Here is a 16,484-nt window from a genome sequence, read left to right as displayed (position 1 = left end):
CTGTATGTTTTTATGAATTGAGTTGCTGCCACATGATCGACTGATTAGATATTTGCATTAACAAGTAGGTGTACAGGTGGCCACTCAGTGTATAAATACCAGGGTGGACTTAGAGTGTAAACCACACTATAAACAGTGATTTAAAGTGTTTATAGTGCAGTGATGGGATGGGGGTAATGGATAAAGGGGGGTGGGGAGGGCTACCTTGAATGGTTGATCAGATTAACTGTCTGGGTGTATATTTTTGAGTTTCACACCATTCTCTGTAAACTCCAGAGACTGTTGTGTGTGAAACCCCCAGGAGATCAGCAGTTTCTGAGATACTCAAACAATTCAGGGCTTTGGAGTTTGGAGTTCAATTCCAACGCCAAGGATTTTTTACATTCCTCCCCTTGAAAACACATGTTTTCTCCGGATGCTCCAGTTTCCTCACACAGTCCAAAGATGTACCAGTTAGTAGGTTAATTGGTCATTGTAAATTGTCCTGCGATTAGGCCAGGATTAAATAGGTGGGTTGCTGGGCGGTGCAGCTCAAAGGTCCAAAAGTGTTCTACGCTGTATCTCTAAATAAAATAATAAACCTGACTCTGATTCTGAAATGATGAGAGGCATGGATAATGTAAACAGCCAGAATCATTCTCCCCAGGGTGATTGAGATAATGGCTTTGAGTGAATATGCCCCAGTCCTTCATGGGTAAAGCCACCCCCCACCAACTGTTGAGCACATCTAGACAGAGAGCTGTTACAGGAAAGTAGTGTCCATCCTGCCACCCAGAACACGCTCTCTTCTCACCACTGCCATCAGGAAGAAGGTACAGGAGCCTCAGGACTCACAGCACCAGGTTCAAGAACACCTATCACCCCTCAACCATCTGGCTCTTGAACCAGAGCAGAAAACTTCACTTGCCCCATCACTGAAATGTTCCCATGACTAATGGACTCATTTTCAAGATCTCTTCATCTCATGTTCTCAATATTTATTGCTTATTTATTTATTTATTTATTTATTTATTTATTGGTTCTTTCTGTACTTGCAGCTTCTTGTTACAGCACACTGGTTGTCTGCCCTGTTGGATGCGGTCTTTCATGACTCTATTATGGTTATTGGGCCTACTGAATCTGCCTGCAAGAAAATGAATCTCAAGGCTGTATATGGTGACATTTCTGTACTTTGATAATAAATCTACTTTGAACTTTGATCTTTGAACTTGGCTCCTGGTGACTGAAAGGCACTTTATCCACAGTGGTTTATTGACTGTGTTTACTGAAGGGCTCTCACACAGAATGAAGGGCACTTTCCTTTGAAGAGCTTAATGAAGAACATCATTCAACCTCCTCTAATCAACCTCACGAGTACTTCAGTAGGGCACCAAGGATTCATTACCAATTCAACTTGTAGCTGTCTGACGTTGCCTTAGCAACTGAGTAGAGGTCCGAGGATGAAGTAGTTGTTGTGGAGAATAAGTCTTTCTGGGATTGTAGATTCAATAACACACTGGCAGGACAGAAAACGAAAAAAGCACAGAGTGAAGCTCCCTCCACACCGTCCCATCACACACTCCTGGGGTCAGATAGAGTGAAACTCCCTCCTCACTGTCCCATCACACACCCCCAGGGTCAGACATAGAGTGAATCTCCCTCTACACTGTCCCATCACACACTCCCGGGGTCAGACACAGAGTGAAACTCCCTCTACACTGTCCCATCACACACTCCCGGGGTCAGACACAGAGTGAAACTCCCTCTACACTGTCCCATCTCACACTCCCAGCTGCCAATAAATGTGGCCTAGTGGATAAGGCATCAGTCTAGTGATCTGAAGGTCACTGGTTCGAGCCTCAGCTGAGGCAGCATGATGTGTCTGCCTGCGCCCTGGAAACCTTCCAAGGTGCAAATCCATGGTCTCACAAGACTAACGGATGCCTATACTTAATATATTACTTTCTAAAATGAAATAAAAAAAATTTTTGGACTTCCCACCCGCATGCCACTTCTGCGGGCTGGAGGAGACCGTGTACCACATGTACATGGAGTGTGTGAGGCTGCAGCCTCTTTTTGCATATTTGCGTGGGCTGCTTCTCGCCTTCTGGCTGCATTTTAGTCCCACCCTGTTTATATATGGTCATCCAGTAAGGAAGGGGGCATGGAGGGATGAGGATGTCCTAGTCAACTTGCTCCTGGGGCTGGCAAAATCCGCCATCCGTGGGTCTTGGAAACGGGTGGCGGGAGGATCTCCCCGGGCAGACTGCCTGGCGATGTTTAGGGGGTATGTTCGTGCCCGGGTAACTATTGAAAAGGAACACGCGCAGTCCACAGCGGCCTTGGAGGAGTTTCGAGACCGTTGGGCTCCGCGGGGTGTAAACGCCATCGTGGATAGGGATGGCAACATTCTGGTGTAATGTCTATTGTCTATTTGTAGTGCAGTAATTGTGTTTGCCACTGTTTTGTATATATTGTATAGCACCGAAATTTGTAATAAAGGATTTTGTAATAATAAAAAAAAAGGGTCAGACACAGAGTGAAACTCACTCTGCACTGTCCCATCACACACTCCCAGGGTCAGACACAGAGTGAAGCTCCCTCCACACCGTCCCATCACACACTCCTGGGGTCAGATAGAGTGAAACTCCCTCCTCGCTGTCCCATCACACACCCCCAGGGTCAGACATAGAGTGAAGCTCCCTCTACACTGTCCCATCACACACTCCCAGGGTCAGACACAGAGTGAAGCTCCCTCTACACTGTCCCATCGCACACTCCCAGGGTCAGACACAGAGTGAAGCTCCCTCTACACTGTCCCATCACACTCCCAGGGTCAGACACAGAGTGAATCCCCCTCTACACTGTCCCATCACACACTCCCAGGGTCAGACACAGAGTGAAGCTCCCTCCACACTGTCCCATCACACACTCCCAGGGTCAGACACAGAGTGAAGCTCCCTCTACACTGTCCCATCACACACTCCCGGGGTCAGGCACAGAGTGAAGCTCTCTCCACACCGTTCCATCACACACTCTAGGGTCAGATACAGAGTGAATCTCCCTCTACACAGTCCATCACACACTCAAGGGGAGGGAGCTTCACTCTGCGTCTGACCCCAGGAGTATGGGATGGGACTCTGTAGAGGGAACTTCACTTTGAGTCTGACTAGTGAGGCATTATGGGTGGAACTAAGAAATAAGAAAGGTATGACCATGTTAATGGGGCTATATTATACACAATCCTAGGAATTTAAAGGAACATATTTGTAAAGAGATTGCAGACTGATGCTGGAAGCATGAGGTTGTTATAGTAGATGATTTTAACTTTCCCATATTGACTGGGACTCCCATACTGTAAAAGGACTAGATGGGACAGAGTTTGTTAAATGTGTTCAGGAAAGTTTCCTTCATCAGTACGTAGATGTCCAATGAGAGAGTGAGATACAGGATCTGCTATTAGGGAATGAGACAGGGCAGGTGACAGGAGTTTGTATAGGGGAACATTTTGCATCCAGTGACCACAACGCCATTAGTTTCAAAGTAAATATGCAAAACGATAGGTCTGGTCCGCGGGTTGAGATCCTCACTTGGAGGAAGGCCAGTTTTGATATTATCAGAAACGTTCTGGCAAGCGTGGACTGGTTTAGGCTGTTCTCTGGCAGAGGTGACTAGGAAAGTATGACAATGCAGACAAGTACAAGGATCAACCCAGATCAGTGAGAGGTGGTTCATTTTGGTAGGTCAAATATGATGGCAGAATATAGTATTAATGGTAAGGCTCTTGACAGTGTGGAGGATCAGAGGGATCTTGAAGTCCGAGTCCATAGGACGCTCAAAGCAGCTGCGCAGGTTGACACTGTGGTTAAGAAGGCATACGGTGTATTGGTCTTCATCAATCGTGGAACTGAATTTAGGAGCCGAGAGGTAATGTTGCAGCTATATAAGACCCTGTTCAGACCCCACTTGGAGTACTGTGCTCAGTTCTGGTCGTCTCACTACAGGAAGGATGTGGAAGCCATAGAAAGGGTGCAGAGGAGATTTACAAGGATGTTGCCTGGATTGGGGAGCATGCCTTATGAGAATAGTTTGAGTGAACTCAGCCTTTTCTCCTTGGAGCGAAGGAGGATGAGAGGTGACCTGATAGATGTGTACAAGATGATGAGAGGCATTGATCATGTGGATAGTCAGAGGCTTTTTCCCAGGGCTGAAATGGTTGCCACAAGAGGACACAAGTTTAAGGTGCTGGGGAATAGGTCCAGAGGAGATGTCAGGGGTAAGTTTTCTACTCAGACAGTGGTGAGTGCGTGGAATGGGCTGCCGGCAACGGTGGTGGAGGCGGATATGATCGGGTCTTTTAAGAGACTTTTGGATAGGTACATGGAGCTTAGTAAAATAGAGGGCTATAGGTAAGCCTAGTAATTTCTAAGGTAAGGACGTGTTCGGCACAACTTTGTGGGCCAAAGGGCTTCTGCTTCTGCTTCTGTGCTGTATTTCTCTACGACTTTATGACTCCCAGGCTCAGACACAGAGTAAAGTTGTACCCCTGATGTACTGGACCGAATCCACGATCTTTTGTAGGATTTTCTGTTCAGTATTATAAACATGTTTTTATTCTATGATATATTTAATTTATATATGTTATATATAATATAAACAGTGCATTTTTTTGTAGTTTGTCTTCTTTGATTGCTTATCAGTCTGTGTTTCTGTACAGGCTCTACGGAATTTGATTGTATTTCTCTTTTTTGCGTGACTACATCTGCTTGCGAGTTTGAACGTGCTGTGCTGTGTATGCTTTGCACCTTGGGACCAGAAGAACGCTGTTTCGTTTGGCTGTATCCACGTATAGTTGAATAATTAAACTTGAATTTGCTTCAATATGATTTGATAGATTTTCCTGCAAGAAAATTAATCTCGGGGTTGTATACAGTGACATGTATGTATTTTGATAATAAATTTGCTTTGAGCCAGAAATTTGAAACGACCAAGAGCTCACTCACCTGACAGAAGAGATGGGTATCGCCTTCCGCGACAACCAGCAAACAGCAGCACATCGAGTGAGTCTCCCGTTGTAACTGGTGAAGAGAGCAGATTCACTGTGAGTCAATACATACACAACCCACACAAAGGCACTTATACCTGGTCCAGAGGATCACAGAATCATAGAGAACAAAAACAGGCCCTTCAGCCCATTCCCATATATGCTAACCCCATTTACCAATCATCTGCCCCATGTCCCATATCCCTCTAAACCTGTATCTGTCCACCTGCATTTTAAAAGTTGCAATTGCCCCTGCTGTAACCAAAATCTGAATCAGGTATTTGTTAATCACTGGCAAATGTCATGAAATTTGTTGTTTTGTGGCAGCGGTACAGATTCATGCAGAAAAAAATTACTGTGAGCTACAATAAGAAATACAAAAATCTGTACAAGTTGTGCAAAAAGAGAGCAAGACAGTGAGGTTGTGTTCATGCACTGTTCAGAAATTCGATGGTGGAGGAGAAGAGGCTGTTCCTAAAGTGTTGAGTGTGAGTCTTCAGGCTCCTGATCCTCCTCCTTGATGGTCACAATGAGAAGAGGGCAGTCACGGACAGTGGGGGTCCTTAGTAATGGATGCTGCCCTCTTGAGGAATCACCTTTTGAGAGGGTGGTGCCTGTGATGGAGCTGGCTGAATCTACAGCCCTCTATAGCCGCTGTTCTAAAGGGACATGTTGAATCCATGCACCTGTCCAAATGCCTTTTAAAAGTTGTTATGGTAGTCACAGTGCTACCCCTCAAGCGAAGTATGATGTCCTATGAAAGGGTTGTCCCCTTAATGGACAACGCCTGAACATGATGTTGTTTAACAAGGACAACCAAGGACACTTTGAATACGATGTGGCCGGGAGTTCAGAAGACTAATGGACTGAGAGAAGAAACCGTTTCTCATCCTGACCGCTCTTGTTTTTACGCATTGGGGTCTCCTGCCTGATGAGGGTGCTGGGTGTATGGATGGGGTCCTGAATGACACTAAGGGCCCTGTGTACACAGCACTCCTGATAGGTGTCCCCCATGGACGGTAGGCAGACCCCTATGATCCTCTCAGCTGTTCTCACAGTCCTTTGCAGGGAATTCCAGTCCGATGGAGATGCAACTTGTCAGGATGCTGACAGTTCATTACACAGTGCGGTGAGGTACAGTAGTAGTAATAATTCGATCACTTGAGTTGAGTATGATGTTTTCCTAAACGGTTGTCTATTGGTGGCTGTAGAGGCTGATCCAGGATCCATATATCCTGACTAGACCCTTCACTGCTGCAGCCTTCCTCTGCCGTTGTCATGTGTCATCATCTTCCTCCAGCTCCACTGGTGAGGTCTTGGTTGGATCGTTCATTGTCTGGAACCCCACCCCCCACCCCTTGACCTTACTGTCAGGGGTGACCCATCCAGGAGCTAAGCCCCAGACGGGATTGTTCGCGGGATCTCAAGAATTCTCAAGCCTCTCCACCACGACAAGGTGACAATCCTCGAAGACGAGTGAGGTGGTCCAAGGTAAAACAACAGCTGAATGCAGAGTGAAGTGTAACAGCCAGAGAGACAGCACAGTGCAGCTGGAGAGAATCTGGGCCCTTTATGAATTATTAAACCTCGGTCCCAGGCAGCTCAGGAGCGTAGCAGTTAGTGGAACTCTTTACAGAGCTAGTGAGCGGGGTTCAATTCCGGTGGGACAGGATTGGCAAGTAGTTCAGAGTCATGTGAGACCTTCTCATGTTGTGATCCTTTCCAATCTGCCAACGGTAACGTTACCAGGATACATAAAAAAACAGCAGTGACATGATCAATGATGAAAGGAGAAAACTGAAGACTTACATACTGAATAATCTTCAGTTGAAGAGCAGTAGCATCGAGGTCGTACAGTTCGCCTGTGTGAAGTCAAGAGGCAGGAGGTTATAAACACAAGATTCCGCAGACACCGGAAATCCGGAGTAACACACACAACCCACTGGAGGAACTCAGCAGGTCCAGCATCATCTGTGGAAAGGAATAAAGAGCTGATGGTTCAGGCTAATACCCTTCTTTAGAGGCTCGGCCTGAGACGCTGGCTCTTTCTTCCTTTTCATAGATGCTAGCTGACGTGTTAAGAAATAGGACATAGGACATAGAACATTACAGCACAGTACAGGCCCTTTGATCCAAAATTTTTGAGCTGACCTTCTAACCTATTCTAAGATTAATCTAACCCTTCCCTCTTACATGGTCCTCCATTTTTCGTTCATCCAATTGCCTATCTAAGAATATCTTAATTGTCCCTAATGTACCTGCCTCTACCACCACCCCTGGCAGTGTGTTCCACACACCCACCACTCTGTGTAAAAAAACCTACCTCTGACATCCCCCGTATACATTCCTCCAATCATCTTAAAATTATGTCCCCTGGTATTAGCCGTCTTCCCCCTCAATGGTTGTCCATTCGATCCATGCCTCTTATCATCTTGTACACCTCTCCTCCTCCTCCGCTCCAAAGTGAAAAGGCCTAGCTCTCTCAACCTTTCCTCATAAAGTATGCTCCTTATGAGAAATGTTATTCTCATCTAATCTAATGTTATTAAAATGTTATTCCAGAACATTCTTTATTCCCATCTACTGCAACCTGCCACCGAAGATACAGCCTCATCAAGCCATGACGAGACACGGCATCTGAAGACGTTGTTGCTAATGGAACTTAAGCCAGCACAAAGCTTCTATTCTCACAAGTTGGTCTCCACTGTCAGTCTGACAGTGTGTTTCCTGTTACCAACCTAAACCCAGAACATAGAACAGTACGGCACAGGAAACGGCCCTTCTGCCCAAAATGCCTGTACTGACCATGAAGACTATTTAAATTAATCCCTTCTGCCTGCATGTGCCCCACATCCCCCCATTTCCTACTGGTTCATGTGTCTTGCTTAGTTTTTATTTAACAATAAAGCATGGCACAACAAGCCACACTGTCCGGCAACCAACCTAGCCAATCACAGAACAGTTTACAATGACCAATTAACCTACTAACCAGTACGTCCTTGGACGGTGGGAGGAAGCTCCAGAGCACCTGGAGGAAACCCACATGTTCACGGGGAGAATGTACTAATTTATTACGGACTATGTCGGAATTGAACTCTGAACTTTGACCGAGCTGTAATAGCATCGCCCTAACAGTTATGCTACCATGATGCCCAAATTTGTTATCATATCAGGTTCCACCACCTCCTTGGGCAACACATTCCAGGCACCCACCACTGCCTGTGTTAAAAAAACTTTGCCTTAAAATTTCCTTTAAACTTTTCCCGTTGTATTGTAAAGCTACGGCTGTTAGTATTTGACATTTCCACCCTGGGGAAAAGACTCTTGACCATTTATCACTGCCTCGCATAATTCTACCGGCTCTCCCTTCAGCCTCCAATGCTCCGAGGTTGCCTCGCATCTCCTTTCAACAACCACTCTATAAAGATAAAGATGAGTTTTATTTGTCATGTGTACATCAAACACACAGGGAAATGCATCAATGACAGACTCAGTCTGAGAATGGTGCTGGGGCAGCCCGAAGTGTTGTCATCTTTCCGGCGCCAACATAGCACGCCCAAAACTTACCAACCCCAACCTGTAGGCCTTTGGCCTGTGGGAGGAAACCAGAGCACCCGGAGGAACTCCGCACAGTCGTGGGGAGAACATACAAACTCCAAACACACAGCAACGGGAATTGAACCCCGATCTTACGGCTGCCGCTGCAAGACCACCACAGCGGCGTAGCCGTTAGCACGATGCTGTTACAGCTCAGGCTCTCAGATCTCGTAGTTCCAAAGTCACCTGTAAGGAATCTATATGTCCTCCCTGCGGGAGTGTGTGGGTTTCTCCCGGCGCTCCTGTCCCCTCCCACGTTCCAAAGGCAGTATGTCAACTAGTCATTGTAAATTATCCTGTGCTTATTTATTTATTAATTGAGATACAGCGTGGAATTGACCCTATCTACCCTTCAAGCCATGCTGTCCCGCAATCCCCTGATTCAATCCTAGTCTTATCACAGGACCATTTTCAGTACCCAATTAACCTACCATCTTTGGACTGTGGGAGGAAGGAAGCCAAAGCACCTGAAGGAAACCTACGCAGGGAAAGCATATAAACTCCTTACAGGCAGCGGTGAGAATTGAACCCAGGTCACTGGTACTGTAAAGTGCTGTGCTAACCACTGTGCTACCACGCCACCCCAATTAGGCTAGGGTTAAATTCAGGGGTGGTCCGCGGCACAGCCCCTAGGTCTGGAAGAGTCTATTCCACCTTGTATCTCTATATAAATAAAGTGTTATGGTAACCACCAGGCAGCATCCTGTTGAACCTTCTCCAAAGTCTTCACATCCTTCCAGTAATGACGTGACAGATCTGCAACAAACTCCAAGTGCAGCTGAACTAGATCTTTACCCAGCTGCAGCAGAACTTCTCAACGTTTTGCTCTGTGTCCCTCTTGGCAAGGGCAATTAAGCCGCAGGCCGCCTTCACTAGCCCACCTACTTGAGTGGCCCCAAGCTCCCCCTGTACACCAGTGTTTCTCAGGGGTCCCGCCATTTACTGCCAACACACACAAAATGCTGGAGGGACTCAGCAGGTCAGCCAGTGTCTCTGGAGAGGAATAAAGTCGGTGTTTCAATCCAAGACCCTTCAGCAGGACTGGAAAGGAAGGAAGAAGCTAGAATAAGGAGGTGAGGGGAGGGGAAAGCATGCAAACTGGCAGGGGATGGGTGAAACCAGGTGAGAGGGAAGGGTGAATGAATTAAGAAGCTGGGAGGGGATAGGTGGAAGAGGAAAACGGGAATTTGATAGGAGAGGAGAGTGGACCATGGGAGAAAGAGAAGGAGGAGGGCAACAGAGAATGGTGATAGACGGGTGAGGAGAAGAGGAGGGGTGAGAGGGAAAACGAAAGTAGTTGGAGGGGGAGAGATAAATGTTCAACCCAAGGCTTCCTCCTCAGACCTGACTCTGGCCTTATTGCAACAGCAGAGAAGTGGGAAAGGGAAGTAGGAAGCCACCAGTTATGGTGGGAGGAGCAAAGCAGTCACTCAGTTTACATCAGGCCCTGCAGGTGAGCGTGGCCTCAGCTGGAGAGGAAAGTGGACGATGGAAGAACGGGAGGAGGAGGGGACGTTCACAGCTGACCTCCCAAATTACATATCTCACTTGTCTGGATTCAACACCATCTGAAATCTCTCTGCCCACATTTCCAACTGATCCTGGGACAAACTGCTTTATTCTTTGACAACCTTCCTCACGATCCACAGCTTCACTAACTCCCCTGCCTTCTGCAAAGGGCCAAATAGCCCTCATATATATGATTAAAAATAATTTAGTGAACGTATATCACAAATAACAAAGATTCCAGCACTGATCCCCACAGAAAACCACTGGCCTCCAGTCAGAACAGCACCTCTTCAGCACTACCCCGTGATTTCTCTGGTCGAGAAAACTTGGAATTCATTCAAATAACTCTCTGTGGATTCCATGATCTTCTAGATCAGCCCACCATATGGAATTCTATCAAAAGCTTTGTTAAAGTCCGGGAGCGTGTGATGGGATGGTACATAGGGAGCTTCACTTTATCTCTCACCCAGAAGCGTGTGATGGGACGGTGTGGAGAGAGCTTCACTCTGTGTCTGACCCTGGGGGTGTGTGATGGGACAGTGTAGAGGGAGCTTCACTCTGTGACTGACCCTGGGAGTGTGTGATGGGACAGTGTGGAGGGAGTTTCACTCTGTGTCTGACCCTAGGAGTGTGTGATGGGACGGTGTAGAGGGAGCTTCACTCTGTGTCTGACCCTGAGTGTATGTGATGGGACAGTGTAGAAGGAGCTTCACTCAGTGTCTGACCCCGGGAGTGTGTGATGGGACAGTGTGGAGGGAGCTTCACTCTGTGTCTGACCCCGGGAGTGTGTGATGGGACAGTGTAGAGGGAGCTTCACTGTGTGTCTGACCCCTTTTTTTTTATTACAAAATCCTTTATTACAAATATCGGTGCTATACAATATATACAAAACAGTGGCAAACACAATTACTGCACTACAAATAGACAATAGACTTTACACCAGAATGTTGCCATCCCCATCCACGATGGCATTTACACCCCGCGGAGCCCAACGGTCTCGAAACTCCTGCAAGGCCGCTGTAGACTGCGCGTGTTCTTTTTCAATAGTTACCCGGGCACGAACATACCCCCTAAACATCGCCAGGCAGTCTGCCCGGGGAGATCCTCCCGCCACCTGTTTCCAAGACCCACGGATGGCGGATTTTGCCAGCCCCAGGAGCAAGTTGACTAGGACATCCTCATCCCTCCATGCCCCCTTCCTTACTGGATGACCATATATAAACAGGGTGGGACTAAAATGCAGCCAGAAGGCGAGAAGCAGCCCACGCAAATATGCAAAAAGAGGCTGCAGCCACACACACTCCATGTACATGTGGTACACGGTCTCCTCCAGCCCGCAGAAGTGGCATGTGGGTGGGAAGTCCATGTACAAACTGAAAAACTTATTGCAGGGCACCGCTCTATGCAGTACCCTCCAGCCGAGATCTCCCAGGTGCATGGGAAGAACCCCCTCGTAAAGGGACTTCCAATGGGGACTCTCCTCACCTCCGGGTGGAAAGACCGACCGCCATGGTGTGTCGGGACGGTGAACAAGGGCAAGGAAGTGGAGGATGTGGAGTAGCAGCCCATACAGATAGCTCCTACTTGCATCCCTGAATGGGACTGTGGGTATCGATGAGAGACGGCTCAAGTTGTGTGGACACGGCTCCCGGAGAAGATTGCGGGGTCTGGGCCCGACCAGCAGCTCGGCCTGAGTCGGCCCACACAACTGAGCCGCACCAACAGCCACTGAGGTAGGGCAAGGGTCGGCCAGGACCCCGCCCTCCGCCTGAGGAGGGGATTCCCGGCCTGAGGCGACCATGTTCCAGACTCTCAGTAGGTCCTGATAGAAGCCGGGCAGACTCCGCAAAGCCGCACGGCTGACGCCCGCCGGTGGTAGCCGCATGTCTTCGTGAAGACAGCAGCCCCTCCGGAGGAAAAAAGTCGCCGACACGTGCCACCTGGGAGGGTGCTCGGCATACAGGAATCTCTGCAGAGTCCTGAGGCGGAGAGCCGCCAGTTGCGTTCGGACGCACACCAGCGACTGTCCGCCCTCTCCCACTGGGAGACTCAAGACCGCTGCAGAGACCCAGTGTTTCCTGTTGCCCCAGAAGAAGTCCACTAACTTCCTCTGCAGTCTTGCAACAAACGGGGCAGGAGGGGCCAAGGTGACCATCCAATACCACAACATGGAGGCCACCAGCTGGTTTATGACCACCACCCTGCCTCGATAGGAAAGCACCCTGAGAAGGCCTGACCAGCGCCCCAGCCGGGCCATGACTTTCGTCTCCAGGTCCTGCCAGTTCGCCAGCCAGGTCTCCCCAGAAGGACTCAGGTAGACTCCCAGATAGAGGAGACGTCTAGTACTCCACTCAAAAGCTCTCATCTCCTCCGGCAGGGATTTCACCTGCCACTGACCCACTAAGAGTCCGGAACATTTCGCCCAGTTGATCCTAGCGGAGGATGCCGCCGAGAAAACGTCTTGGCACTTGTGCATCTTCCGCAGGTCATTGGGATCTGTCATCATGAGGAGTACATCATCGGCGTAGGCCGAGAGGACGACCTCCACGTCCAGTTCACGCAGAACCAGACCTGTCAGCCTTTGCCATAGGAGGCTCAGGAATGGCTCGACACAGATCGCATACAATTGACCGGACATGGGGCATCCCTGACGTACTCCTCTCCTGAAGGGAATGGGCGCTGCCAGTGATCCATTGACCTTAACAAGGCACTCTGCGGCAGAGTAGAGGAGCCGAACTCGGTCAGGGTCAGACACAGAGTGAAACTCCCTCCACACTGTCCCATCACACACTCCCGGGGTCAGACACAGAGTGAAGCTCTCTCTACACTGTCCCATCACACACTCCCAGAGTCAGACACAGAGTGAAACTCCCTCCACACTGTCCCATCACACACTCCCAGAGTCAGACACAGAGTGAAGCTCTCTCTACACTGTCCCATCACACACTCCCGGGGTCAGACACAGAGTGAATCTCCCTCCACACTGTCCCATCACGCACTCCCAGAGTCAGACACAGAGTGAAACTCCCTCTACACCGTCCCATCACACACTCCCAGGGTCAGACACTGAGTGAAACTCCCTCCACACTGTCCCATCACACACTCCCAGGATCAGACACAGAGTGAAACTCCCTCTACACCGTCCCATCATACACTCCCAGGGTCAGACACTGAGTGAAGCTCCCTTCACACTGTCCCATCACACACTCCCAGGGTCAGACACAGAGTGAAACTCCCTCCACACTGTCCCATCACACACCCCCAGAGTCAGACACAGGGTGAAACTCCATCTACACTGTCCCATCACACACTCCCGGGGTCAGACACAGAGTGAAGCTCTCTCTACACTGTCCCATCACACACTCCCAGGGTCAGACACAGAGTGAAACTCCCTCCACACTGTCCCATCACACACTCCCAGGGTCAGACACAGTGTGAAGCTCTCTCTACGCTGTCCCATCACACACTCCCAGGGTCAGACACAGAGTGAAGCTCCCTCCACACTGTCCCATCACACACTCCCAGGGTCAGACACAGAGTGAAGCTCCTTCCACACTGTCCCATCACACACTCCCGGGATCAGACACAGATGAAACTCCATCCACACTGTCCAAACACACACTCCCGGGGTCAGACACACAATGAAACTCCATCCACACTGTCCAAACACACACTCCCGGGGTCAGACACAAGAGTGAAGATCCCCCTACACTGTCCCATCACACATTCCCAGGATCAGACACAGAGTGAAGCTCCCTCCACACCGTCCCATCACACACTCCCAGGATCAGACACAGAACGAAACTCCATCCACACTGTCCAAACATACACTCACAGGATCAGACACAGAGTGAAGCTCCATCTACACTGTCCAAATGCACACTCCCAGGGTCAGACACAGAGTGAAACTCCCTCCACAGTGTCCCATCACACACTCCCGGGGTCAGACACAGAGTGAAGCTCCCTCTACACTGTCCCATCACACACTCCCGGGGTCAGACACAGAGTGAAACTCCCTCCACACTGTCCCATCACATCCTTCTGGAGTCAGAGAAAGAGTGAAATTCCCCCAACTGTCCCATGGCAGGTGCCACAGTAACTATAGATGTTTCTAGATCCATAGTTCTTACCACATAATTGTAGAACCTTGCGGTCTAGCTCATCGAAAGCTCCTGAGATCTCCATCTCTGCATTGGTGACCTGGCCTATGGAGAAGTGACTCCAACTTAATGGGTTTAGGAGAGCCTGGACTCGCTTGCAGGAGGCACAGATCTGTCACATAGAACATAGAACATAGTACAGGCCATTCTGCCCACAGTGTTATTCCTACCTTTTCACCGACTCCTAGAGCAGTCTTATCTATCCCTCCTCCATAGCCCTCTCATTTGCCAATCTAAGTCTTGTTTTTAACATCTCTAATGTACCTCCATCTTCTACCACCACCTCTGGTAGGCTGTTCCACCCACCCGCCACTCTCTGTGCAAACGCCTTACTTCTCACATCCCCCCTGTACTTTTCTCCAATCAACTTCAAATTAGTTCCTCTTGTATTGCTATTTCTGCACTGGAATAAAGGAGTCCACTCGATCTGTGCCACTTATCATCTTATATACCTCTATCAAATCACTTCTCATCCTTCTTTGCTGAATTAACCATGTTTGGGAAAGTGGAAAAAAAATCCCATGTTCTTCCCACATTCCTAGCAACTCCCCCCAAGATTCTGTCTCTCACCCATGATGGAATGGCAGAGCATACTCGATGGGCTGAATGGCCTTATTCTGCTCCTACGTCTTATGGTCTTATACAAAGGGCAATGAAGAGCAGCCAATTAATTAACTGAGCAGGTTCCTGTACCTCCTCCCTGATGGTAGCAATGACAATCATGTCCTGGTTGATTGGGGTCCTTAATGATGGACACCACCTTTGTGAGGCGTCCCTCCTGGAAGATGTCCAGGATACTATGGAGGCTGGTGTCCATGATGGAGCTGACTAAGTTTCCAACTTCCTGCAGCTTATCTTGATCCTGTGCAGTAGCCCCCACCAGACCAGCAGCAATGCAGCTAATTGGAATGCTCTGCATGGTACATCTGTAGAAATTTGCGAGTGTTTTTGGAGACATGCCTAATCTCCTTACACTCCTATTGGGATATAGCCACTGCCATGCCTTCTCTGTGGCACGTGGAGGAACCTACACAATCAGAGGAAAGAAGTGCCAACTCCACACAGACAGTGGCGGAGATCGGGATTGAACCTGGTCTCTGAGCCTGTGAGGTCGCGGCTCCACCTGAGGTCTACTGAGTGAGATGGAAGGGGCTGGGAGGAGGCTGACATGAGCATGGACTCCAGCACGCCTTTGGGATGTGGGAGGAAACCCAAGTTTCTGGAATGCGGCACGAGTTTGCTTCCTTTCCGGGTGGAAGCCATGATGTTGAAGTGACAGGATTTATCGGTGCCAAAGGCCTTTGGGCCTCCCATTGCACTCATGGCAGGCAACGTGCTCACAGAAGCACCACCGAAAGAGCAATACGATAAGTGACGATAATTACTGTTTGAAACCGAAGAATGAGACTGAGTGGAAGGAATTCTCCTGCTCTCCAGAGTAACATATCAGATTTTGGATATCATATTGAATATCTGACCACTACTGTCTGTGATCTATTCAGAGGCGATCATCCCTGATAGTATAGAATCCCTTCAGTAATGCCTCTCCCACAGGGTAACCGTCCCTCAGTACCACCCTGTCAACAGTGTGACCCTCCCTCAGAACCTCCCCTCCCACAGTGTGACCCTCCCTCGGTACCACTCCTCCCACAGTGTGACCCTCCCTCGGAACCTCCCCTCCCACAGTGTGACCCTCCCTCAGTACCTCCCCTCCCACAGTGTGACCCTCCCTCGGTACCATCCCTCCCACAGTGTGACTCGCCCTCAGTATCACCCTCCCATAGTGTGACCCTCCCTCGGTACCTCCCCTCCCACAGAGTGACCCTCCCTCGGAACCTCCCCTCCCACAGTGTGACCCTCCCTCAGTACCTCCCCTCCCACAGTGTGACCCTCCCTCGGTACCATCCCTCCCACAGTGTGACTCGCCCTCAGTATCACCCTCCCATAGTGTGACCCTCCCTCGGTACCTCCCCTCCCACAGAGTGACCCTCCCTCGGAACCTCCCCTCCCACAGTGTGACCCTCCCTCGGTACCTCCCCCCCCACAGAGTGACCCTCCCTCAGTATCACCCTTCCACAGTGTGACGCTCCCTCAGTACCTCCCCTCCCATAGTGTGACCCTCCCTCAGTACCACCCCTCCCACAGTGTGACCCTCCCTCGGTATCACTCCTCCCACAGAGTGACCCTCCCTTGGT

At 49.3% G+C, this 16,484-nt stretch overlaps 1 protein-coding gene across 1 annotated transcript in view; it reads right to left on the bottom strand.

Annotated features, from left to right (window-relative positions):
* Window positions 1–16,484, bottom strand: part of LOC132390692 (cGMP-dependent 3',5'-cyclic phosphodiesterase) — a 345,293-nt gene that overhangs the window by 105,097 nt on the left and 223,712 nt on the right. Inside the window, exons 9-11 of the mRNA XM_059963249.1 lie at window positions 14,260–14,401; window positions 6,833–6,885; window positions 4,983–5,057 (exon numbers count right to left, since the gene is read on the bottom strand). Of these exons, the coding sequence (XP_059819232.1) occupies window positions 4,983–5,057; window positions 6,833–6,885; window positions 14,260–14,401 (270 nt within the window). The remainder of the gene's footprint in view (window positions 1–4,982; window positions 5,058–6,832; window positions 6,886–14,259; window positions 14,402–16,484) is intronic.

This window comes from Hypanus sabinus, chromosome 3 (assembly GCF_030144855.1).
Source record: "Hypanus sabinus isolate sHypSab1 chromosome 3, sHypSab1.hap1, whole genome shotgun sequence".
Lineage (NCBI taxonomy): Eukaryota > Metazoa > Chordata > Chondrichthyes > Myliobatiformes > Dasyatidae > Hypanus > Hypanus sabinus.
Note: the sequence above shows the minus strand (reverse complement) of the source record. Positions and strands in the feature narration are given on the sequence as shown.